This window comes from Bufo gargarizans, chromosome 9 (genome assembly GCF_014858855.1).
Source record: "Bufo gargarizans isolate SCDJY-AF-19 chromosome 9, ASM1485885v1, whole genome shotgun sequence".
NCBI classification, from domain to species: Eukaryota; Metazoa; Chordata; class Amphibia; order Anura; family Bufonidae; genus Bufo; species Bufo gargarizans.
Genome location: NC_058088.1, coordinates 139,573,183 through 139,600,041, shown reverse-complemented (window position 1 = coordinate 139,600,041; position 26,859 = coordinate 139,573,183). Strand labels below are relative to the sequence as shown.

The window sequence follows — 26,859 nt, the reverse complement described above, 5'->3', positions numbered from 1 at the left end:
ATATCCATAAAAAGAATAAAAAATATATATATACATACTATACAAAAAATAAACATTTTTAGTGGAGTAGGACTGTCGGGTAGGTGGTTTGAGGTTGGCAATGGTAGCCCCCCTGTCCTCTTTATTCTCTGAGCTAAAAATACAGTCCACAGGAAAGGATGCAGGTTGAAATTGTGGGTTGTATAAGGGTCTGAGGAGGAGGGTACCCGAGCATGTGTAGAGGTGGTGGGGAAAATAGTGGGACGGAGAAGTAGAAAAGAGACAGAAGGGAACACATGCCCGGGTCCTGGGAATGGGAAGGTTGTCGGTAATGGTCACTGGTGTGGGATGGGGTTGTGGGGGCCGTGGCCAATTTCTGTGACACATTCTCTAAGCATGATATTAAACTCATGCAACTGCTCGGGCGTCATTGAGTCCACCAAATTGATTATGCTTACCCCATAATGGTAGTTAGGGCTGCATTGGATCGCCGACTCTGCTCCCTCCCAGCGGCGAATCAAGGCAGCACTAAACTCCTTCTGATGTTCGTCCAAACCTTCTACAGTGTTGGAAACAACCTCCACACGGTCCACATAATCATTTTGCTTTGGCCTACCGGATCTCTGCCTGCTCAGCAGGGCTCTTAAATTTTGATGTCAACCTAAGAGCCTCTGTTGAGCAGAGGGATCCGGTAGGGGACCCGGATTCTCCCAAGCAGATGCATGAGGGACAGGAGGGCTGGCGTTGGCGATCCATTCATTTTCCGCATCAGGAGGTTGTTCAGTCTCCAGAGCGCTGCTCTTAGTTCTGTATGAAAAAAATGAAATAAAAATTTACCTTTAAAAACACCATCCATGTCCGATGCTACGTCTACATTACACCATAAGTTGGCTGTCCAAAACAGGGTAGCCAAACGCTCTGCTGTTACAGACAGTCCCTTAAATTACATTTCTTTTTACATTTCTTTAAAAAATATATATAATTTACCTTCTTTGTGCCATTGTGCGTCGTCGTAAACCAAGGCCGCTATATATGTACTCCCTGAGGTTGCGCCGGACCCAATCGGGACTGAACCTCCTTCTTATAGTCCATCCTGAAGCCGTCCTGGATAGATCAGCAACGCGTTGTGTAACCTGTTTAAATGTTGGAAAAAAAAACATAACATGATGTAAGGTTAAGAACAATATGAATGTTTAAAAAAAAAAATTGCTGTTCTTACAACATATCTTCTGAGACACCGCATTTAAATCCCCCCAGGTCTCAGAAAGGTCAGAACATATGTCCCTCTATGGCCGTGTAAGCAGTGTGTAGGAGATACGGTCACGGTGTAAGCGGTGTGTAGGAGATACGGTCACGGTGTAAGCAGTGTGTAGCAGTGTGTAGGAGTACGGTCACAGTGTAAGCAGTGTGTAGGAGATACGGTCACAGTGTAAGCAGTGTGTAGGAGATACGGTCACGGTGTAAGCGGTGTGTAGGAGATACGGTCACGGTGTAAGCGGTGTGTAGGAGATACGGTCACGGTGTAAGCGGTGTGTAGGAGATACGGTCACGGTGTAAGCAGTGTGTAGGTGATACGGTCACGGTGTAAGCGGTGTGTAGGAGATACGGTCACGGTGTAAGCGTGTGTAGGAGATACGGTCACGGTGTAAGCAGTGTGTAGGAGATACGGTCACAGTGCAAGCAGTGTGTAGGAGATACGGTCACGGTGTAAGCGGTGTGTAGGAGATACGGTCACAGTGTAAGCAGTGTGTAGGAGATACGGTCACGGTGTAAGCGGTGTGTAGGAGATACGGTCACAGTGTAAGCAGTGTGTAGGAGATACGGTCACGGTGTAAGCAGTGTGTAGGAGATACGGTCACGGTGTAAGCAGTGTGTAGGAGATACGGTCACGGTGCTAAGCAGTGTGTAGGTGATACGGTCACGGTGTAAGCGGTGTGTAGGAGATACGGTCACGGTGTAAGCGGTGTGTAGGAGATACGGTCACGGTGTAAGCAGTGTGTAGAGATACGGTCACGGTGTAAGCGGTGTGTAGGAGATACGGTCACGGTGTAAGCGGTGTGTAGGAGATACGGTCACGGTGTAAGCGGTGTGTAGGAGATACGGTCACGGTGTAAGCAGTGTGTAGGAGATACGGTCACGGTGTAAGCGGTGTGTAGGAGATACGGTCACGGTGTAAGCGGTGTGTAGGAGATACGGTCACGGTGTAAGCAGTGTGTAGGAGATACGGTCACGGTGTAAGCAGTGTGTAGGAGATACGGTCACGGTGTAAGCAGTGTGTAGGAGATACGGTCACGGTGTAAGCAGTGTGTAGGAGATACGGTCACGGTGTAAGCAGTGTGTAGGAGATACGGTCACGGTGTAAGCAGTGTGTAGGAGATACGGTCACGTGTAAGCAGTGTGTAGGAGATACGGTCACGGTGTAAGCAGTGTGTAGGAGATACGGTCACGGTGTAAGCAGTGTGTAGGAGATACGGTCACGGTGTAAGCGGTGTGTAGGAGATACGGTCACGGGTGTAGTGATACGGCGGTGTAGCGGTGTGTAGGAGATACGGTCACGGTGTAAGCGGTGTGTAGGAGATACGGTCACGGTGTAAGCAGTGTGTAGAAGATACGGTCACGGTGTAAGCTGTGTGTAGGAGATACGGTCACGGTGTAAGCGGTGTGTAGAAGATACGGTCACGGTGTAAGCAGTGTGTAGGAGATACGGTCACGGTGTAAGCAGTGTGTAGGAGATACGGTCACGGTGTAAGCAGTGTGTAGGAGATACGGTCACGGTGTAAGCAGTGTGTAGGAGATACGGTCACGGTGTAAGCAGTGTGTAGGAGATACGGTCACGGTGTAAGCAGTGTGTAGGAGATACGGTCACGGTGTAAGCGGTGTGTAGGAGATACGGTCACGGTGTAAGCGGTGTGTAGGAGATACGGTCACGGTGTAAGCAGTGTGTAGGAGATACGGTCACGGTGTAAGCGGTGTGTAGGAGATACGGTCACGGTGTAAGCGGTGTGTAGGAGATACGGTCACGGTGTAAGCAGTGTGTAGGAGATACGGTCACGGTGTAAGCAGTGTGTAGGAGATACGGTCACGGTGTAAGCAGTGTGTAGGAGATACGGTCACGGTGTAAGCAGTGTGTAGGAGATACGGTCACGGTGTAAGCAGTGTGTAGGAGATACGGTCACAGTGTAAGCAGTGTGTAGGAGATACGGTCACGGTGTAAGCAGTGTGTAGGAGATACGGTCGTTTAATTCTCCATTGTCACAGTATTTATAGTTACCTAATCAGTATTAATTACAGTCACTCACATTGGTTGAATTGGCACATGGATACACATGTGAGCAGTAACGCCACGTCAAGGCTTCAACCCTTGTTACTGACCAATCACACACCATGCTTTTCATTCATACGCATTTGGTATTCCAGATGTTTTGGACTACACCTCCCATAATACTTTACCAGCATGATGGGAGATGTAATTCACAGCATGTGGACGGCCTATGGTTGCCGACCTCTGAACTCGCGGTGATCACAGTACACAGGAGCAGCTTGTCACCTGTCAGATGCCCCTTCACTGCTCCCACCAGGGCGCGGGCCTCACACATGGGCTTCTTCATTCCACTTCAGGTACTTTGTGTTCCATAGGAGAACATGCTGGTCAGGGTTGTGACACAATTTTTTTTTTATTAAAATGGTTAGAGCAAATGGCAGAACAGACGCAGTGCAGCAGACGGACGGTGCACACATACACAGCAGACGGGGATTACAGAATCCAGTGAGAGACGGATCTGGTGGCAGGTGTGTCCCTCTGGATGGGGGCCGCTTCTCATCCTTCTCCAAGTGACGAGATGACTGCAGTTTCGTAGCAAAAAACATGCCATGGCATAGGAGATATAGGGAATTTTTATTTATTTTTTTGTTAAAATAGGGTTGTACACATCTAACACACAGGCCACAAATATAATACACTGCCCCCCCCAAATATACTGCACATACATCCCCCAATATACCGTACCGCACAGACAGCCCCCCCATACACTGCACAGACCTCCCTATATAATGAGCAGACACCCCCCCATATACTGCACAGACAGCTCCCCATATACTGCGCAGACAGCCCCCCATATACTTCGCAGACAGCACCTCATATACTGCGCAGACAGTCACCCCCATATACTGCGCAGACAGCCCCCCCATATACTGCGCAGACAGCCCCCCCATATACTGCGCAGACAGCCCCCCATATACTGCGCAGACAGCCCCCCCATATACTGCGCAGACAGCCCCCCCATATACTGCGCAGACAGCCCCCCCATTTAATGCGCAGACAGTCCCCCCCATATACTGCGCAGACAGCCCCCAATATACTGCGCAGACAGCCCCCCCATTTAATGCGCAGACAGCCCCCCCATATACTGCGCACACAGCCCCCCCATATACTGCGCACACAGCCCCCCCATATACTGCGCAGACAGCCCCCCATATACTGTGTGACAGACCCCCCAATACACTGCGCAGACAGCCCCCCAATACACTGCGCAGACAGCCCCCCCATATACTGCGCAGACAGCCCCCCATATACTGCGCAGACAGCCCCCCATATACTGTGCAGACAGCCCCCCATATACTGCGCAGACAGCCCCCCCCATATACTGCGCAGACAGCCCCCCCCATATACTGCGCAGACAGCCCCCCCATTTAATGCGCAGACAGTCCCCCCCATATACTGCGCAGACAGCCCCCCATATACTGCGCAGACAGCCCCCCCATTTAATGCGCAGACAGCCCCCCCATATACTGCGCACACAGCCCCCCCATATACTGCGCAGACAGCCCCCCAATACACTGCGCAGACAGCCCCCCAATACACTGCGCAGACAGCCCCCCCATATACTGCGCAGACAGCCCCCCCATATACTGCGCAGACAGCCCCCCCATATACTGCGCAGACAGCCCCCCATATACTGCGCAGACAGCCCCCCCATTTAATGCGCAGACAGCCCCCCCATTTAATGTGCAGAAAGCCCCCTATATACTGCGCAGACTCCCAAATATACTGCGCAGACAGCCCCCCAAATATACTGTGCAGACAGACCCCCCATATACTGCGCAGACAGACCCCCCCATATACTGCGCAGACAGCCCCCCAAATATACTGCGCAGACAGCCCCCCAAATATACTGTGCAGACAGCCCCCCCATATACTGTGCAGACAGACCCCCCAATATACTGCGCAGACAGACCCCCCCAATATACTGCGCAGACAGACCCCCCCATATACTGCGCAGACAGCCCCCCAAATATACTGTGCAGACAGCCCCCCAAATATACTGTGCAGACAGACCCCCCATATACTGTGCAGACAGACCCCCCATATACTGTGCAGACAGACCCCCTATATAATAGAACCTATATATAGGAGGACAATCAGTCAAGAACCAATATGAGAATAGCTCCTGCAAAGGGTTAAAAGTGCTTTTGGCATGGATATTCATGCTTACCCTCGGCGCTTGCGCACTGGGACGTAATTTTTCCCTACCATCACATTGCGCAGGCGCGTATATCGGGTGGATTTTAATGAGTTAACTGCGCTTGCGCACTGACTCGTGATTTTTCCCTACCTTGGCTCCCAGACGCATGCGCAGGTTCCCGGCGTGCTGCTAAGTTCAGCCTTGAGCTTTTCACTAGAGTGTCCTTTTGGGCATGCGCAGATGGAGAAAAGTGAGACACGCCCCCCGACGTCATCGCTCATGCGACAGGAAGTCAGAGGGTAGGGAAATCTCACGAGGTAGGGTAGTATAACGCGTCACCGGATCCGACGTTTAGCTTTTTCTCAATGGTTACCATGGCTGCCGGGACGCTAAAGTCCTGGCAGCCATGGTAAAGTGTAGCGGGGAGCAGCATACTTACCGTCCGTGCGGCTCCCGGGGCGCTCCAGAGTGACGTCAGGGCGCCCCAGGCGCATGGATGACGTGATCGCATGTACACGTCATCCATGCGCCTGGGGCGCCCTGACGTCACTCTGGAGCGCCCCAGGAGACGCACGGACTGTAAGTATGCCGCTCCCCCGCTCCTACTATGGCAACCAGGACTTTAATAGCGTCCTGGCTGCCATAGTAACACTGAAAGCATTTTGAAGACGGATCCGTCTTCAAATGCTTTCCGTACACTTGCGTTTTTCCGGATCCGGCGTGTACCTCCGGCAAGTGGAGGACACGCCGGATCCGGACAACGCAAGTGTGAAAGGGCCCTAAGTCTAAAAGCTCCGCAGTCAAGAACAGCTCAAAAAATCCCAGGGCCGAACCGATCTGAGCTGTCTCAACCCGAACTCCAGACTGGGCGGTGAAAGGGAAAACTACAGGTGCGGCTGAAGTTGGGGACTGCCAATCAGGGTTTGCCAGCACCTCTGGGATTCTAGGGGCTCTACGGGCACGTCTTTGCGGTGGCTGCGACGGGGTCACTACTGCACGTGCCACCGTACCAGCTTCAACTGCCCTTCTGGTGCTCGCTACTTCACCAGGTTGTACAGCAGTGCTGATACTAGGTCCAGGAAGGGCTGGGCTGCTGGTGTATGCCTCACCACGTAATCCGACAGCACCAGCCCCACTCTGCTGCTCTTGAAGCGGATCCTGCGCAACCTGTGGTCTAGCGACACGGGGCCGGGTACGCCTGGTTCTATCAGGGACCTCAGCCTCCTCGTCCGAACTTTGGGTCAGAGAGCCACTGCTTTCTACAGGTTCGTATTCTGACCCGCTGGATTCATCAGATGAGGGTTCCCACTCCTCATCCGACTGGGTCAGAAGCCTGTAGGCCTCTTCAGAAGAATACCCCCTGTTAGACATGTGGGCAACTAAATTTAGGGGTATTCCCTGAGACTACCCAAGAAAAAAAAAGCAAGCCTGTCTTACAAAGGGGAGGCTAGCGAAGTACCGGAGGCCGCTGAGATTGATAAAAAATATCAAAACTGATTTTTTTTATCGCCGCAGTGTGTGTAAATTGAATGTGCAGCGATAAAAAAATTTTTTTTTTGTCACTGCGGTGGGGCGGGTGTGGGCAAACGCACGTGTGGGCGAGCGATCAGGCCTGATCGGGCAAACACTGCGTTTTGGGTGGAGGGAGAACTAAAGTGACACTAGTACTAGTTTTGATCACTTCCAGATACTATAAAAGTACAAATGCTGATTAGCGATGCGCTAATCAGCGAATAACGGACTGCGGTGCGGTGGGCTGGGCGCTAACCGATCCCTAAACTACCTAACCAAGGGGCCTAAACTATACTGAAACCTAACGGTCAATACCAGTGAAAAAAAAAGTGACAGTTTGCACTGATCACTTTTTTCTTTTCACTTGTGATTGACAGGGGCGATCAAAGGGGTGATCAAAGGGTTAATTGGGGTGCAGGGGGGTGATCTGGGGCTAAAGTGTGATGTTTGGTGTACTCACTGTGAAGCCTGCTCCTCTGCTGGATCCAACCGACGAAAAGAACCAGCAGAGGAGCAGGCAGCCATATAACAGATCATATTTACAAATATGATCTGCTATCTGGCACTTTGATTGGATTTTTTAAAAATCAGCAACCTGCCAGCCAATGATCACGGCTGGCAGGTTGCTGACGAAATACTCCTGTGCGAAATGCCGGCGCGAACTGCGCATGCGCGCGCGCATAGTCGCGTCATCTCGCGTCTCGCGAGATGACGCGTATATGCGTGACTCTGCGCAGCGCTGCCACCTCCGGACCGCACATCTGCGTTAGGCGGTCCGGAGGTGGTTAAAGCAGCAGTAAAAATAAAAATCTAACAATATTTGTTAATTTTTCATATTAACCACCTCCCGTCTGCCCATTGACTATGAACGTCCAGGAGGTGGATCTCTATTTCTGAAAGCACGTTTTAAAACGTCCTGCAGCTTTCCCCCCTGTGCTCCGCCCCTGTACATAGAAACTCAGTGACTAAGCTCCCTCCTGACAGCCAAGAACATGGAGCTTTACCCTGAGACCTTTTTTGCTGGTCTCCGGGCTTTTGATCGCTCTGACAAGCAGTCAGAGCGATCACAAATGCATCTACCATCTCCCTCTCTGCCAATCAGAGAGGGAGATCGGTATTCAAACTAATCATTGCGATTGTAATGCTAAACTGTAACCCCTGGAGACCGATCAGCATGGTCTCCAGGGCATGTGAGCGCTGTAATTTCCAGTTACAATGCTCTGAAATGCTTGTACCGTCTCCCTCTCTGTAGCGCTGGCAGGAGAGGGAGATCGGTACATTCACACTCCCCCAGCAGCTGTATTCACTGGAGACCAATCAGCATGATGTCCAGGATATGTGACTGCCTGAGCCGGGAGAGTGCAGGAGCTGTGAGGTCTTTCAGAGAGTATAGTGCTGTACAGCCTCTCTGAGGGGTGCATTTCTCCTGTAACTGGGGCTACTATGTCAGCCTCAGTTACAGAAGAAATCAACAGTGAAAAAAAGACAAAAAAAAAAAGTGAAGTTAAATGTCCCCCAGAGGTCTTGTATGACCTTATGGGGGACGCAAAGTGTAAAAAAATAAATAAAAAAAAATAAAATGTAAAAAAAAAAAAAAAAGCTTTCACATGTAAAAGTAAAATAAAAAATTCCCCAAGTAAGGAATAAAAATAATTTAAAAATAGAAAAATAAAATAAAATAGACATATTTGGTATTGCCGCGTCCGTGACGGTCGGCTCTATAAATATATCACATAATCGACCCAGTCCAATAAACACCATAAAAAATACAAATAAATAACTGTAAAAAAAAAAGCCATTTTTGTCACCTTACATCACAAAAAGTGCAACACCAAGTGATCAAAAAGGCGTATGTCCCACAAAATGGTACCAATAAAACAGTCACCTCATCCCGCAAAAAATGAGCCCCTACATGAGAAAATCTCTAAAAAAATAAAAAAAAACTATAGCTCTCAGAACATGGACACAGTAAAACATCATTTTTTGGGTTTCAAAAATGCTATTATTGTGTTAAAGTGAAATAAAAAAATAAAAAAAGTATACATATTAGGTATTGCCACGTGCGTAACAATCTGCTCTATAAAAATGTCACTTGACTGAACCCCTCAGGTGAACGCTGTAAAAATAAATAAATAAAAACTGTGCTAAAACAACCAATTTTTTGGTCACCTTGCCCCATAAAGTGTTATAATTAATGATCAAAAAATCATATGTACCCAAAAATAGTACCAATAAAACTGGGACCTTATCCCCTAGTTTCCAAAATGGGGTCACTTCTTGGGAGTTTCTACTGTAAGGGTGCATCAGGGGGGCTTCAAATGGGACATGGCATCTAAAAACCATGTGGAGTTCCTTTTCTTCTGCGCCCTGCCGTGTGCCCATACAGCAGTTATGACCACATGTGGGGTGTTTCTGTAAACCGCAGAATCTGGGTAATACAAATTTAGTTTTGTTTGGCTGTTAACCATTGATGTGTTAAAGGAGAAATTGGATTAAAATGGAAAATCTGCCCAAAAAGTGAAATTAAAAAAATGTGATCTCTATTTTCCTTTAATTCTTGCGGAACGCTTAAAGGGTTAACAAAGTTTGTAAAATCGGTTTTAAATAACATGAGGGGTGTAGTTTCTACAATGGGGTCATTTATGGGGGTATCCACTATGTAGGCACCACAAAGTGACTTCAGACCTGAACTGGTCCTTAAAAAGTGGGTTTTGGCAATTTTCTTAAAAATGGGAAGAATTGCTTCTAAACTTCTAACGTCCTAAAAAAATAAAATGACATTTCCAAAATGACGCCAACATAAAGTAGACATATGGGAAATGTTAAGTAATAAATATTTTATGAGGGATCACTTTTTGTTTTAAAAAGCAGAGAAATTGAAATTTAGAAAATTGCGAATTTTTCAATTTTTTTTGAAAATTTGTGATTTTTTCATAAATAAAGGTGAAATATATTGACTCAAATTTATGACTATCAAGAAGTACAATGTGTCACGAGAAAACAATCTCTGAATGACTTGGATAAGTAAAGGCGTTCCAAAGTTATTACCACATAAAGTGAGATATGTCAGTTTTGCAAAATTAGGCCTGGTCAGGAAGGGGGCAAATGGCCCAGATGGCAAGTGGTTAAGAAAAAACTAAAAAACCGGAATTAGACTTACCGGTAATTCAGTTTCCATGAAATCACCATGACGGCCACAAGGAGATTGACCCATGACCTCTGTGGGGGCAGGAAACAGAGAAGAGGTTAAATTGCCCCCTCCCACCACCACACCTCAGTGTTCCAAAGATATCAAGTGCCAGAAGTGTCCTAGTATTTCCCAGTATTACACCATACCAGAAAAATACCGGTGAAAACAAAATTTCAACAAAAGAATGGGAGGGAATGTATGGGCCGTCATGGTGATTTCATGGAAACTGAATTACCGGTAAGTCTAATTCCGGTTTTCCCATATCATCACCATGACGGCCACAAGGAGAGTTATAAAATTATTTTTTATGGGTGGGGGCAACCGCCTGGAGAACCTTCTGACCAAAGGAGAGGCCAGAGGTTCCAGACAAGTCCAAACGGTAATGTTTCACAAATGTGTGAATACTAGACCAGGAGGCGGCCCTGCATATATCATCCAGGGAGGCCCCTGCTCTTTCAGCGAAGGTAGTAGATACAGCTCTGGTAGAGTGGGCTCTAATATTGGAAGGAGGATCCAGATTCTGGTTCTTATAACATAAGGTAATAGTGTCCTTAATCCATCTTGCAATGGAGGATTTTGAGGCCCTGGATCCCTTATTCCTTCCAGCAAATTGGACAAGCAGACTGTCAGACTTCCTGAAGTCCCTAGTGGCTTCCAAGTATCTAATAACTGCACGCCTAACGTCAAGGAAATGGAATTGCTCTTCTTCCTGATCCTTGGGATTGTTGAAGAAGGATGGGAGTAGGATCTCCTGGCCTCTGTTGCGGTCTGAGGCCACCTTTGGCAGGAAACCTGGGTCTAGTTTAAGCACAATCTTATCCTCAGTGATGGTAAGGTATGGTTCCCTAATGGAGAGAGCCTGAATCTCTCCCAGTCTCTTGGCAGAGGTGATTGCTATAAGAAAGGCAGTCTTGAATGAAAGCAACTTGATTGAACAATCCTCCAACGGCTCAAATGGGGAACACATAAGATTGTTGAGAACTAAATTTAAGTCCCAGGTTGGGCTGCGGGACCTAAGTGTGGGTCTCAGTCTACGTGAAGCTCTAATGAATCGTTTGATCCATCTATGGTCTGCCAGGTCGGAATCAAAGAAGGCGCTCAAAGCCGAAACTTGAACCTTTAAAGTGGATGGAGAAAGGCCCATGTCCAGGCCCCTTTGCAGAAATTCCAGAATTTTCTGGATACTGGGCCCCACAGAATTTGGATTTTCCTCGCCTGACCATGAACAGAATCTCTTCCAGATCTTCAGGTATATCGCTGAAGTGACCTTTTTCCTAGAACATCTCAGGGTGGCTATAACCTGGTCTGACAGGCCCTGAGACCTTAAGAGGGAGACCTCAGGATCCAAGCCGTGAGCTTCAGGAACTCCGGATGAGGATGTAGCAAAGGACCCTGGTATAGGATGTCCCCCCTGAGTGGGAGTCTCACTGGTTCGTCTATTGCTAGCTTTAATAGAAGGGTGAACCAACTCCTCTTGGGCCAGAACGGAGCGATCAGTATCACCGTGGTTCTCCCCTCCTGAATTTTCTGAATGACCCTCGGGATGAGCGGCAATGGAGGGAATGCGTACCCTAGATCCCAGCACCATTTTAGGGAGAAGGCGTCTACTCTCCAGGGATGGTCCCCAGCATTTAGAGAGCAGAATGTTTGCACCTTCGTATTTCTCCTTGATGCAAACAGGTCTATTGTAGGAAGCCCCCATCTTCGGGTTAGCATATTGAAGACCTCTGGGTTCAGTGCCCACTCTGTGTGATCTATTACCTGTCTGCTCAAAAAGTCCGCTTCTAGATTCAGGGATCCCTTCAGGTGCATTGCTGAGATGGACTTTAGTTCCTTTTCTGCAAAGGAGAAGATCTCCTCTGAGATACTCTGGAGTCTCCTTGATCGAGTACCCCCCTGGTGTTTTAGGTAGGAGACTACAGTCACGTTGTCCGATAGGACCTTCACGTGCTGATTTCGTATTAATTGCTTGGCGGCTAGAAGGGCTTCTCTTACTGCATACAGCTCCCTGAAATTTGAAGACTGAGCGGATATTAGACGCTTCCACGTTCCTTGGAAATAGGCTCTGTCGATTTTTGCTCCCCAACCGGATTGGCTGGCGTCCGTGAAGACGGTAATCGACGGTGATCTGATCCAAGGGACTCCCTGGGACAGATTCTTCTCCTTCGTCCACCATGAGAGGGACTTCTTTACTAATCCTGGGATTGGGAGCTTGGAGTCCAGAGAACCCTTTTTGTTCCAGTGGGACAAAAGCCAGGTCTGAATCACACGGCAGTGAGCCTGTGCCCACTCGACTGAGGGTATACAGGAGGTTAGGAGGCCGATTAGGCTCATTGCTTCCCTCACTGAGCATTTTTTCCCCCGTTGGAAGTGTCTCACCTTGTTTATCAGGGACTGGACTTTGCTCTGTGGAAGAAAGGTTGACTGGGTTACAGAGTCTAGAGTAACTCCCAGAAATCTCACCTTCTGGGATGGAACCAACATTGACTTGGGTTCGTTCACTATCCAACCTAGTTGAGATAGGCGGGACAGAAATACTTCCAGGTCCGACAGCAGGAGATCTTTTGAGTCCGCTATGACTAGGAAATCGTCCAGATATGGCACTATATTTAATCCCTCCTGTCTGAGAGGGGCTATCATCTCTACCACAAGCTTGGTGAAGAGCCTTGGAGCGGCTGAAATCCCAAAGGGCAGTGCTATAAACTGGAAATGACGAATCCGATTGGAAGGGTCTAGGACAGCAAACCTTAGAAACCTCTGGTGATCTGGGTGAATGGGGACGTGCAGATAGGCATCTTTTAGGTCGATCGAGCACATAAATGCCCCTAGCTTTATCAACGGCACTAAGGATCTGAGAGACTCCATCTTGAACTTCCTGTAAAGAATAAACTTGTTCAGTTGTTTTAAGTTTATGATGGTCCGGAAGTCTCCTTCCTTTTTCCTTACTAAGAATAGGGTTGAATAGTACCCCTGACCCCTCTGAGATGCGGGGACCGGGATTACAGCACCCTTCTTCACCAAGTCCTGGACTCCTTGAAAGATATTTAGGTTGGAGAGTCTGGTAGGCAACCTCGTGATGACGAATCTTGCAGGAGGGAGAGAGGTGAACTCGATCCTGTAACCTTGCTGAATGATGTCCAGGGCCCAGGGATTTCTTGATGTTAATGACTATGGACCCAGGAAATCCTTCAGTCTCCCCCCTACAACGGCGTCATTGTTTGTCCTCAGATTTGGACTGGGGCTTGAGAAGGAAGCCCCTTCCTCTACCCCCTTTGGGATAAGACCAGCGGCCTGACTTGCCTTTCTCTCTAACAGATTTATTCTGTCCGCCGTAGGAAAGAAAGGACTGATTCTTCCTAAAGGACCTTTCCTCTGGGAATCCCTTTTTCTTGTCGGCTGCCTTCTCAAGTATCTCGTCTAGGACCGGCCCGAATACATATTCTCCTGAAAAGGGGATTGATATCAGTTTTAGCTTAGAGATTCTGTCGCCCGACCAGGACTTCATCCACAAAGTCCGACGAGCCGCATTGGACAACCCTGCCTCCCTAGCACAGAATCTGATAGACTCAGCAGATGCATCTGCCAGGAAGCCTGTAGCTGATTTGAGTAGCGGTATGGACTGCAGGATCTCTTCCCTGGAGGTCTTCCTGCTTAGGTGGTTCTCAAGTTCCCCTAACCACAGGTACATAGACCTGGCTACCGATGTTGCCGCAATGTTGGTCTTGATGTTAAACATGGAGGCCTCCCAGGCTTTCCTTAAAAGGGCATCTGCTTTTCGCTCCATGGTGTCCTTCAATTGGGCAGCATCTTCAAACGGCAGGGCAGTTTTTTTGTTAACCTTAGCCACCTGCACGTCAACTTTAGGGGTCCCGTCGAACAGTTTAGACAGAGGGGTCGAATAATAATCGATTTTTAAACTCTTTGGAAATCCCCAATCGTTTCTCAGGTTCTGACCATTCCTCCAGAATCATTTGTCTAATGTGTTCGTTTATGGGGAAGACCCGGGATTTTTTCACCTTGAGTCCCCCAAACATTTCGTCCTGAATAGAAACGGACCTAGGGGTCTCTTCAATCCCCATTGTTGCTCTGACTGCTTTTAACAAGTCATTCATCTCCTCCGAGGAAAAATAAAACTTCCTATTATTTTCATATACCTCCCCTTCAGAGAGAGATGGATCATCCTCCCACTGCGTGGAGGTAGAAGCTTTATCGCCTGCGTCCTCGGATCCTGAAGAAAAAATCCTGGAACGCGGACGCTTGCGAGAAGGCTCGTCCTGGGGATCAGACTGAGCAACTCTAGCGGCCCGAATTTCTTCCTGAACCACCGATCTGATATTTTCCATAAGGGACGACTGTTCCTCCTGGATTACATCAGAAATACATGCTTTACAAAGCTTCTTTCCATAATCGTCAGGCAATTTCCTTGCACAAGAGATGCAGCGAGGAGGTTTTTTAAGCTTTTTTTGCGCCTCTTTAGCCTGAAACAGATATGGAAATAGCGGTATCAGAAAATAAGGCTTTGGCAAGAAAGAATATCGTGCCATAAGACAAGCGGATCCCCAGAGGGATACTTACAGGAGGCAGAGGGGGAGCATCCAGCTCCATAACAGTTTGTACCTCAGGACCTGACATTCTGTAAGGTAAAAATGCAGCTGCAGTACTCACAGACCTCAGATCAGCGTCCTTATGGCAGCTCCCGCCTTTTATTCAAACTGCTCTGCTCCTGCGCTTTACTTCCGGGTTGCGGCGAACCCGGAAGTGACGTCACCGACGTCGGCGTGTGCACACGCCGGCCGCTACCAGCCCGACCCACAGGGGAGGAGGAGGAGGAGGAGAATTGCGGCCCGGGAGCAGGCTCCAGACCAGCCAGAGCGAGTCCTCCCGATACCCCCCAGCCCAGCATGAGCACGCGGCCGCCGGCGGACTGGGGGAGCTCCGATGAGCCTCAGGTAACCAGGAGGCCCCTGGAGGCAACGAAAAAATAATAAAGCAGAAATCCTATCTTCATCTCCCTGCCGCCGCAGGGAGACTCTTCTCTGACCCTGGCCACAGTGGGGACAGGAACACTGAGGTGTGGTGGTGGGAGGGGGCAATTTAACCTCTTCTCTGTTTCCTGCCCCCACAGAGGTCATGGGTCAATCTCCTTGTGGCCGTCATGGTGATGATATGGGAAAGTATGTTGTACATTAATTAAATATATAATAAATGCACATGTGGCCTAATATCAGATATTGTTAGCCGCTCTTTACTCTTAAGAGGCCTCATATACTTCTGACTAGGGCTTGGATGATGCTTTGATGAGATCTTCCTTTAGTACAGCCCTTCTGTATCCAATAGTCTATTATGCAGGGACTCCTCAAGGCGGTTGGCTCCTTCCCTCTCGATCTGTAAAAAACAAAAATGAAGTTAAAACTCACCAAAATGTAACCAGAAAGCATATTACAATCTACAATCTTACAACACTCACAAATTAAGACCAAACAGGAACAACTTTATCTTAAGCATTTTTTCCTACTCTTGACATGCACTTGAGTAGAGCGCTTCCGTTGGCTCCTGGCAGATTAACGCTCCAGGGGATGAAGTGGACCTTGAGAAAGAAGATGCATACAAAAGGACATTTTAAGTCAAGTATAAACTACCTTCACCTGCCCTTCATGGCCACTGGAATACAAGCGGAACAGTGACAGTACGTCCAGTTGCCTTGATTTATTCTTTACAGATATATACCATGACCTGGATAAATGAGAACCTTCACAGACAGTGACCATTTGGGGTCTTTGCACAATATTCTAAATACATAAATAAAATATCATAAAAATATTAAGTGATTTAGGGTTTAGTCATAATCTCAGAATTGGGTCTAATGCAACAGAGGGTTCCCTGTTTAATTCCTGAAGCAGTGTGTAGGAGATACGGTCACAGTGTAAGCAGTGTGTAGGAGATACGGTCACAGTGTAAGCAGTGTGTAGGAGATACGGTCACAGTGTAAGCAGTGTGTAGGAGATACGGTCACAGTGTAAGCAGTGTGTAGGAGATACGGTCACAGTGTAAGCCGTGTGTAGGAGATACGGTCACAGTGTAAGCAGTGTGTAGGAGATACGGTCACAGTGTAAGCCGTGTGTAGGAGATACGGTCACAGTGTAAGCAGTGTGTAGGAGATACGGTCACAGTGTAAGCCGTGTGTAGGAGATACGGTCACAGTGTAAGCCGTGTGTAGGAGATACGGTCACAGTGTAAGCCGTGTGTAGGAGATACTGTCACAGTGTAAGCAGTGTGTAGGAGATACAGTTTAATTCTCTATCGTCACAGTATTTATGGTTACCTCATAAGTATTACAGTCACTCACATTGGTTGAATTGGCACATGGATACACATGTGAGCAGTAACGCCACGTCAAGGCTTCAACCCTTGTTACTGACCAGTCACACACACCATGCTTTTCATTCATACGCATTTGGTATTCCAGATGTTTTGGACTACACCTCTCATTATGCTTTGCCAGCATAATGGGAGATGTAATTCACAGCATCTGGACGGCCTAAGGTTACCTACCTCTGAACTAGTGGTGATCACAGTACACAATGCTAGAGCAGCTTGTCACGTGTCAGATGCCCCTTCAATGCTCCAGCCAGGGCGCGGGCCTCGAACATGGGCTTCTTCATTCCACTTCAGGTACTTAGTGTTCCATAGGTGACACACACAAAAAAAAAAAACAAAAAAAAAAAAAACAGGTTAGAGTAAATGGCAGAACAGACACAGTGCATGCAGACTTATGGTCCACATATATACAGCAGACAGACACACAGATTGTGGGAAACACATAGACGGAGATTACAGAATTCAGTGAGCGACGGATTTGGTGGCAGATGTGTCCCTCTGGCTGGGGGGCAGCTTCTCATCCTTCTCTGAGTGTCTAGATGGCTGCAGTTTGGTAGTAAAAAGCATGCCATGGCATAGGAGATCTAGTAAAAAAAAAATTTGGGGTGAAACTAGGGTTGTACACACAGGCCACACGTGCTGCACAGCTCCCCCAAATATAATACACTGCCCCCCCCCCCACATGTAACGCACTGCCCCTCATCTAATGCACAGCCCCGCCATCTAATACACTGCCCTCAAACATCTAACGCACAGGCGACCCCAATATACTTCACAGACCCCCCCCCAATCTACTGCAAAGACCACCCCAATATATAGCACAGGCACCCCCCAATATACTGCGTAGACCCCCCAAAATATACTGTGCAGACTCCCCCAATATACTGCGTAGACCCCCCAAAATATACTGTGCAGACACCCCCCAATATACTGCATAGACCCCCACAAAATATACAGTTCAGATAGCCCCAATATACTGCGTAGACCCCCACAAAATATACTGTGCACAGACCCCCATATACTGCACAGATAGCCCCCCAATATACTGCACAGACAGCCCCCCATATAATGAACAGACCCCCCAATAAACTGCGCAGACCCAACATGTCTGAGAGTGTTGGGAGCAGGGAGAGACTGACCTGATAGAACAGTCAGGATACTCCCGATGATCTGACCCGGCGCGTGCGCTGTGAGAGGTAGGGAGATTTAATAGAACATTTTTGGTATGAGAGATCTCCCTGACTGGCCCATAATTTTTGCCTTCCCCGTAATGCTGCTAAGGCTCCCGGCGCATGCGAGGTGGCGAGGTCAGCGACACACCTCCTTCTGAGCCTTCCTATGCTGCTACATCACTACCGGAAGTGACGAGGGCAGCAGATTTTCACAGAACACCGGTGTTCTGAGAAAAAAACCTTACCTTGAAAGAAAACCTTACCCCATGTGACTTCCGGGGGGCTGTCGGGAGGTGTGCGCCTTCGCGCTTGCGCAGTACAACGGGCGACCAGGAACTTTACTGTGTTACGCCGTGCGCGCCGATTACTGGGTGCACGCGAGAATACTGCGCATGTACCCAGCCGCGCATGCGCCGTCAGGGCTAAGGAGATTTCACAGTCTGTTTCGACATGTAAAAAATCTCCTTACCCTGACACTGCGCACGCGCAGATTTTCCACAGTACACAGCGCTCCTTAGATTATATTGCTGGCTGGCTTCTAGCAGGGGGGGTGGTTGCAGCATATTGGGGGCAATGATTAAAACAGGTGGGGTGTGCAGCATTTTGGGGGACAGGGGGCAACGATTAATACAGGTGGGGTGTGCAGCATTTTGGGGGACAGGGGGCAATGATTAATACAGGTGGGGTGTGCAGCATTTTAGGGGACAATGCGTAAAAGGGGGATGCAGCATATTTGGGGGGCATTGTGTACTCCACCAGGTGTGTGCAGCCTATTGGGGGGCATTTCACCAACTAGGCGGTGTGTGCAGCATATTGGGGGGGAATTTCTACAGGCGGTGTGCGCAGCATATTGGGGGGAAGGCATTTCTACAGGCGGTGTGTGCAGCATATTGGGGGGGCATTTCTCCATCCAGGCGGTGTGCACAGCATATATCCCTTGCCTTGAATACTGTATTCCCTGTTCCTTTTAGAATAATTGTGTAATTGTGACCGACTGCTGTGTCTATAGTTATTCAGTCTAACATTTTATTTTTATTTTTTTCTTGATTGCCAACTGCGATGAGCCTGTTCTCCTGTAGGATATGAGGGAGATGAAGGGGTCGATGATGGCTACGCTCCACGACCGCCTAACGCACGGATGCGTTCGACGGGCGGTCGGGTTATTCTGGGTGGACACATCTAAGCGTCATCTTGCGAGACGCGAGATGACACGTAGAGGCGGCCCGGGCATGCGCAGTTCGCGCCGGTAAAGGGTGCAGAAGAAGTTGGTCACCAACCTGCCAGCCAATGATCAGCGCTGGCAGGTTGGTGATTTTTTTAAAAATCGAATCAGAAGTCACCTAACACATTATATTTATAAATATAATGTGTTAAATGGCTTCTGTGCTCTCTGCTGGGTCCTTTTCGTCGGTTGGACCCTGCAGAGAGCACATGTAACAGTGAGTACACCAAGCACACTACACTTAGCCCCAGATCACCCCAATTAACCCCTTGATCACCCCTTTCAATCACCTGTTAACCGGTACTTCGCTAGCCTCCAATTTGTAAGACAGGCTTGCTTTTTTTCTTGGGTAGTCTCAGGGAATACCCTAAATTTAGTTGCCCAAATGTCAAACAGGGGGTATTCTTCTGAAGAGGCCTACAGGCTTCTGAGCCAGTCAGATGAGGAATGGGAACCCTCATCTGACGAATCTAGCGGGTCAGAATATGAACCTGTAGAAAGCAGTGGCAGTCTGACCTAAAGTTCAGACGAGGAGGTTGAGGTCCCTGATAGCACCAGGCGTACCCGGCCCCGTGTCGCTAGACCACAGGTTGCGCAGGATCCGCTTCAAGGGCAGCAGAGTGGCGCTGATGGATTATGTGGTGAGGCATACACCAGCAGCGCAGCCCCCGGGAAGCTATTATGCCCAGCCTTTCCGGTGGAAACCCGTCCAAGTTTCCAATAAAAAAAAAAATTCTGGGCCTTCTCCTGAACATGGGTCTAACCAAAAAGCATGAATTGCGGTCATATTGGTCCACGAACCCAATTCATCACATGCCCATGTTCTCTGCTGCCATGTCCAAGACACGTTTTGAGGCCATCCTGCGTTTCCTGCACTTTAGCGATAACACCACCTCCCGTCCCAGAGGCCACCCAGCTTTTGACCGGCTCCACAAAATTCAGCCCCTCATAGACCACTTCAACCAGAAATTTGCAGATTTGTATACCCCTGAGCAAAACATCTGCGTAGACGAGTCCCTTATACATTTTACTGGGCGCCTTGGCTTCAAACAATACATCCCAAGCAAGCGCGCCCGGTATGGGGTCAAATTGTATAAGCTCTGTGAAAGGGCCACAGGCTATACCCACAAATTTCAGAGCTATGAGGGTAAAGATCAGACGCTGGAGCTTTTCGGTTACCCTGACTACCTGGGGAGCAGTGGGAAGACAGTCTGGGACTTGGTGTCACCCTTATTTGGCAAGGGGTACCATCTTTATGTGGACAATTTCTACACAAGTGTGCCCCTCTTCAGGCATTTGTTCCTAGAACAGATTGGCTGTTGTGGCACCGCGTGACCTAGTCGCCGGGGCTTCCCCCAACGGCTCGTTACCACCCGTCTTGCAAGGGGGGAGAGGACTGCCTTGTGTAACCAAGAACTGCTCGCGGTGAAATGGAGAGACAAGCGTGACGTTTACATGCTCTCCTCTATTCACGCAGACACAACAATACAAATAGAACGGGCAACCCGTGTCATTGAAAAGCCCCTCTCAGTCCACGACTATAATTCGCTCATGGGTCTCTCAGGATACTAGGTTTTGAGAGACCCTAACACACAGGGGTGCTAGTGTGCTACTGCAGCTATGCAAAACGGTAGAAACCTCTCCTTTCACTTGGGATAAAGTACATAATGTATTTCGCACCATCTCTGTGTGATTTACACTTTACACATTGTCCCATGGGAAAGGAGAGGTTTCTGCTAGGAAAATAGAGTGAAAAGTAAAAAATAATAAAAAAAATTTAACAGGTACCAAGAAAAAGAAATCTTGAGTTAGTTTAGGTTTTAAAAGTTTTATGATTATGATATGGTTTTATAAAGTTCGTAACGTTAAAATTTCTGAGCCTGCTGCTTGTTTTTTCTTCTTTTTACTAACCACCCTTTATTTTCCAGCTGGACCAACCGATCGACTAGCTGCAGCACTGATGTGCATTCTGAGAGAAGCATTGCGCTGCTGTCAGTTTACATGTGAAGTCGGTGTATGCGGCGCTGCAAGACGAGATTTCTACTCTGCAGTACAGGTACGTTTGCCGAGGCTTATGAGCTGAGGAGAGGTGTTGGCGTTCATATGCTTTGGCAAACACTTTGCATCAAAAATCTGGCAAAGATGTCTTCCTTCACAATGTGAATGATCGATGTGAATGTAGAAATCATGTTTGCCAGGACATAGGAGCTGAGTGGGTATGGATGTTTGGGCGGTGCCCCTATGTCCTGGCAATCGCTGGCCTCTCTTTTTTTTTTTTCTTGCATATTTTTGGGCAGAGATTTTTTCATCCACATTGATCGATGCGAATGAAGAAATCTGTGCCGTTCATTTTTTCTTTCAGCCCAGAGGCTGAACGGAAACAAAATCTCATTACCTGTATGCTCAATATAAGGAGAATAGCAGAAACTCCTAATGCTGGCCATACATGTAATGATTGCGGAGACCCTCAAATGCCAGGGCAGTACAAACACCCCACAAATGACCCCATTTTGGAAAGAAGACACCCCAAGGTATTCGCTGAGGGGCATATTGAGTCCATAAAAGATTGAAATTTTTGTCACAAGTTAGCGGAAAGGGATACTTTTTTAGAAAAAATAAAAATAAAAAAATCAAATTCCGCTAACTTATGCCCAAAAAATAAATAAATCTTCTATGAACTCGCCATGCCCCTCACGGAATACCTTGGGGTGTCTTATTTCTAAAATGGGGTCACATGTGGGGTATTTATACTGCCCTGGCATTTTAGGGGCCCTAAAGCGTGAGAAGAAAAATGCATAAAAATGCCCTCCTAAAAGGTACTCATTGGAATTAGGGCCCCTTTGCGCATCTTGGCTGCAAAAAAGTGTCACACATGTGGTATCTCCATCCTCAGGAGAAGTAGGGCAATGTGTTTTGGGGTGTATTTTTACATATACCTATGCTGGGTGAGAGATATATCTGTAAATTGACAACTTTGTATAAAAAAAATAAAAATGGGAAAAGTTTTCATTTACAGAGATATTTTTCACACACAGTATGGGTATATGTAAAAATACACCCCAAAACACATTACCCTACTTCTCCTGAGTACGGCGATACCACACGTGTGACACTTTTTTGCAGCCTAGGTGGGCAAAGGGGCCCAAATTCCAATGAGTACTTTTAGGATTTCACAGGGCATTTTTACGCATTTGGATTACAAACTACTTGTCACGCTTTAGGGCCCCTAAAATGCCAGGGCAGTATAAATATCCCACATGTGACCCCATTTTGGAAAGAAGACACCCAAGGTATTCTGTGAGGGGCATAGTGAGTTCATGTAAAATTTTATTTTGTCACAAGTTAGTGGAATATGAGACTGTGTAAAAAAAAAAAAATATATATATATATATATATATATATATATATATATATATATATATATATATATATATATATATATATATATATATATATATATATACACACAGACGTGGACAAAATTGTTGGTACCCTTTGGTCAATGAAAGAAAAAGTCACAATGGTCACAGAAATAACTTTAATCTGACAAAAGTAATAATAAATTAAAATTCTATAAATGTTAACCAATGAAAGTCAGACATTGTTTTTCAACCATGCTTCAACAGAATTATGTAAAAAAATAAACTCATGAAACAGGCATGGACAAAAATGATGGTACCCCTAACTTAATATTTTGTTGCGCAACCTTTTGAGGCAATCACTGCAATCAAACGCTTCCTGTAACTGTCAATGAGACATCTGCACCTCTCAGCAGGTATTTTGGCCCACTCCTCATGAGCAAACTGCTCCAGTTGTGTCCGGTTTGAAGGGTGCCTTTTCCAGACTGCATGTTTCAGCTCCTTCCAAAGATGCTCAATAGGATTGAGGTCAGGGCTCATAGAAGGCCACTTTAGAATAGTCCAATTTTTTCCTCTTAGCCATTCTTGGGTGTTTTTAGCGGTGTGTTTTGGGTCATTGTCCTGTTGCAAGACCCATGACCTGCGACTGAGACCAAGCTTTCTGACACTGGCTAGTACATTTCTCTCTAGAATTCCTTGATAGTCTTGAGATTTCATTGTACCCTGCACAGATTCAAGACACCCTGTGCCAGACGCAGCAAAGCAGCCCCAGAACATAACAGAGCCTCCTCCATGTTTCACAGTAGGGACAGTGTTCTTTTCTTGATATGCTTCATTTTTTCGTCTGTGAACATACAGCTGATGTGCCTTGGCAAAAACTTCGATTTTTGTCTCATCTGTCCACAGGACATTCTCCCAGAAGCTTTGTGGCTTGTCAACATGTAGTTTGGCATATTCCAGTCTTGCTTTTTTATGATTCGTTTTCAACAATGGTGTCCTCCTTGGTCGTCTCCCATGTAGTCCACTTTGGCTCAAACAACGACGGATGGTGCGATCTGACACTGATGTTCCTTGAGCATGAAGTTCACCTTGAATCTCTTTAGAAGTCTTTCTAGGCTCTTTTGTTACCATTCGGATTATCCGTCTCTTAGATTTGTCATCAATTTTCCTCCTGCGGCCACGTCCAGGGAGGTTGGCTACAGTCCCATGGATCTTAAACTTATGAATAATATGTGCAACTGTACTCACAGGAACATCTAGTTGCTTGGAGATGGTCTTATAGCCTTTACCTTTAACATGCTTGTCTATAATTTTCTTTCTGATCTCTTGAGACAGCTCTTTCCTTTGCTTCCTCTGGTCCATGTCGAGTGTGGTACACACCATATCACCAAACAACACAGTGATTACCTGGAGCCATATATATAGGCCCAATGGCTGATTACAAGGTTGTAGACACCTGTGATGCTAATTAGTGGACACACCTTGAATTAACATGTCCCTTTGGTCACATTATGTTCTGTGTTTTCTAGGGGTACCATCATTTTTGTCCATGCCTGTTTCATGAGTTTATTTTTTTACATAATTCTGTTGAAGCATGGTTGAAAAACAATGTCTGACTTTCATTGGTTAACATTTATAGAATTTTAATTTATTATTACTTTTGTCAGATTAAAGTTATTTCTGTGACCATTGTGACTTTTTCTTTCATTGACCAAAGGGTACCAACAATTTTGTCCACGTCTGTATATATATATATATATATATATAAAATCGATTTCCGCTCACTTGTGACAAAAAATAAAAACTTCCATGAACTCACTATGCCCATCACAATCCCTGGATGAAGCAAAGCCCCCCAAAATGCTGCACACACCACCTGGATTAAACAATGCCCCCAATATGCTGCACACACCGCCTGGATGGAGAAATGCCCCCAATATGCTGCACACACCGCCTGGATGGAGAAATGTCCCCCCAATATGCTGCACACACCATCTGGATGGAGAAATGCCCCCAATATGCTGCACACACCGCCTGGATGGAGAAATGCCCCCCTGATATGCTGCACACACCGCCTGGATGGAGAAATGCCCCCCTGATATGCTGCACACACCATCTGGATGGAGAAATGCCCCCCCAATATGCTGCACACACCATCTGGATGGAGAAATGCCCCCCAATATGCTGCACACACCGCCTGGATGGAGAAATGCCCCCCAATATGCTGCACACACCGCCTGGATGGAGAAATGCCCCCAATATGCTGCACACACTGCCTGGATGGAGAAATGCCCCCCTGATATGCTGCACACACCGCCTGGATGGAGAAATGCCCCCCTGATATGCTGCACACACCGCCTGGATGGAGAAATGCCCCCCCAATATGCTGCACACACCATCTGGATGGAGAAATGCCCCCCAATATGCTGCACACACCGCCTGGATGGAGAAATGCCCCCCAATATGCTGCACACACCGCCTGGATGGAGAAATGCCCCCCAATATGCTGCACACACCATCTGGATGGAGAAATGCCCCCCAATATGCTGCACACACCGCCTGGATGGAGAAATGCCCCCCAATATGCTGCACACACCGCCTGGATGGAGAAATGCCCCCCAATATGCTGCACACACCGCCTAGATGGAGAAATGCCCCCCAATATGCTGCACACACCGCCTAGATGGAGAAATGCCCCCCAATAGGCTGCACACACCTGGTGGAGTACACAATGCCCCCCAAATATGCTGCATCCCCCTTTGAAGCATTGTCCCCCAAAATGCTGCACACCCCACCTGTATTAATCATTGCCCCCTGTCCCCCAAAATGCTGCACACCCCACCTGTTTTAATCATTGCCCCCCAATATGCTGCAACCACCCCCCCCTGCTAGAAGCCAGCCAGCAATTAATATAATCAAATGAGTGCTGAATATTGTGGAAAATCTGCGCGTGCGCAGTGTCAGGGTAAGGAGATTTTTTACATGTCGAAAGACCCACCCAGGAATCGGCGCGCACTGTATCTTGACTACACTAAGTTCCTGGTCGCCCGTTGTACTGCGCAAGCGCAGAGGCGCACACCCCCCGACACGCCCCCGGAAGTCACGTGGGGTAAGGTTTTTTCTCAGAACACCGGTGTTCTGCCAGATTTCTATAGCTTTCCGAAAGTCTATAGCAGAAGTGACGTGGTGCGCTGCGCAATCGCACTTCCACAAATAATCCGAATCATCGCCTTAAAGTGACAGTCACCTCCAGTAAAATACCGCATCTACGTGAATTTGTACCCTGGCGGGCTCGCCACGCATCGGGCTCAGCCTCGCTGCGCTCGGCATTTAGTAAAACTAACTCTATGCCGCCATTGATAGTAAAGAAGGAAATGGGTGGTAAAGAAAGATACTTCCGCTATAGACTTTCGGCAAGCTATAGAAATCTGGCAGAACACCGGCGAAGTAATGCCTTTTCTGCTAATCCAGTGGATGTGCGCTTGCGCAGCACACACCCTCCTCCAGCTGATTCCTGTACGGCAGCGTCACTTCCGTTGCGGCCGTGTCACTTCCGGTATAGCAATCTGGCAGAACACCGGTCTTAGTAAACATGCCCTTGTATGCTTTACAAGTGCATGGTGCAGTGCTGTGTGGGTCTAAAGAAAGCATCCTCAAACTACGGCCCTCCAGCTGTTGTGAAACTACAACTCCCACAATGCCCTGCTGTAGACTGATAATCTGTAGGAGTTGTAGTTTCACAACAGCTGGAGGGCCGCAGTTTGAGGATGCCTGGAAAGCATACAGTGCACAGCTGCAACCCCAGACCTATCTCTCATGACACACACACCTCTGTCACCAGCGCTTCTGTAACTCCGTCTCCTCCCACACATGTGACCGATCACATGTTTATGACATCATCAAAGGTCATTTAGCCTATGAGGATTTAGCATCTACCCTACCCCCAACATGTGACTAATGACGTAATCACAGGTCCTTTAGCCTATTTGGATCTAGCAGACACTGCGGACTCATGCCCCCCAAAGGGAAAGGTAGAGGAAAAGGTAAATAGTTGATCAAGAATCCAAGCAGCTGCGTGTCTGCTTAATCTGTGTGTTAGGAAGGAGGCACTCATCTCTTTTTTTAGTAGTCCCATACAAGTGAATGGCGTGCTCCCTTCTCGTAGGAGATTCTTTTTGTGTAAGTTGGACACCGATCTGTTGGGTCCTCTACTAGTTATGGCATTTCCTCAGTGTAATCCATCCCTATTTGGTGTATGGGGGTTTGACGCAACTCGAATTTGCAGAGACTGTCCCTAATTTTCATAGACAGACCAAGTCTGAAATGGGCTAATATGAGGCAGCAGTTGGTTTGTAATTTGGCAGTTTTTTTTCACATCATTCGTATTATTATTATTATTATTTTTTTTACTCAATTATGAGAATGTTTCACCGGTAGTAAAATAAGTTGTAGTGAGCATTAAAAGCATTAAAACAGAAATGACTGGCACATAAATAGGCATCTTTTGGGCAAAAGAGTGTGGTTAAAGAGTTAAATGAATTTGGCCTACTGATCTCACACTAAGAACACACAGAGGGTGTTACCC

General features: G+C 47.4%; 1 protein-coding gene and 2 long non-coding RNA genes across 5 annotated transcripts in view; 1 reads left to right on the top strand and 2 right to left on the bottom strand.

Annotated features, from left to right (window-relative positions):
* Positions 1–733: 733 nt before the first annotated feature.
* LOC122946070 lies at positions 734–5,513 on the bottom strand. The gene is made up of 3 exons (XR_006391209.1): positions 5,472–5,513; positions 967–1,112; positions 734–786 (listed from the first exon to the last, which is right to left on the bottom strand). It is a non-coding gene; the product is annotated as an uncharacterized LOC122946070 (long non-coding RNA).
* Positions 5,514–15,317: 9,804 nt separating this feature from the next.
* Positions 15,318–26,151, bottom strand: LOC122919919. 2 transcript variants are annotated; one of them, XR_006386838.1, is made up of 5 exons: positions 26,104–26,151; positions 16,979–17,105; positions 16,696–16,818; positions 15,611–15,730; positions 15,318–15,528 (listed from the first exon to the last, which is right to left on the bottom strand). It is a non-coding gene; the product is annotated as an uncharacterized LOC122919919 (long non-coding RNA). The 2 variants fall into 2 exon arrangements; XR_006386839.1 differs by lacking the exon at positions 26,104–26,151 and adding an exon at positions 17,661–17,713.
* A 54-nt stretch (positions 26,152–26,205) lies between these two features.
* The window catches only part of PIN4 (peptidylprolyl cis/trans isomerase, NIMA-interacting 4), a 108,167-nt gene continuing 107,513 nt past the window's right edge, over positions 26,206–26,859 (top strand). The window contains exon 1 of one of the 2 annotated variants that reach the window (XM_044268762.1): positions 26,206–26,317. In XM_044268762.1, the coding sequence (XP_044124697.1) occupies positions 26,287–26,317 (31 nt within the window). In that variant the 5' untranslated portion in view covers positions 26,206–26,286. The remainder of the gene's footprint in view (positions 26,318–26,859) is intronic. The other variant, XM_044268763.1, reaches the window with a different exon arrangement.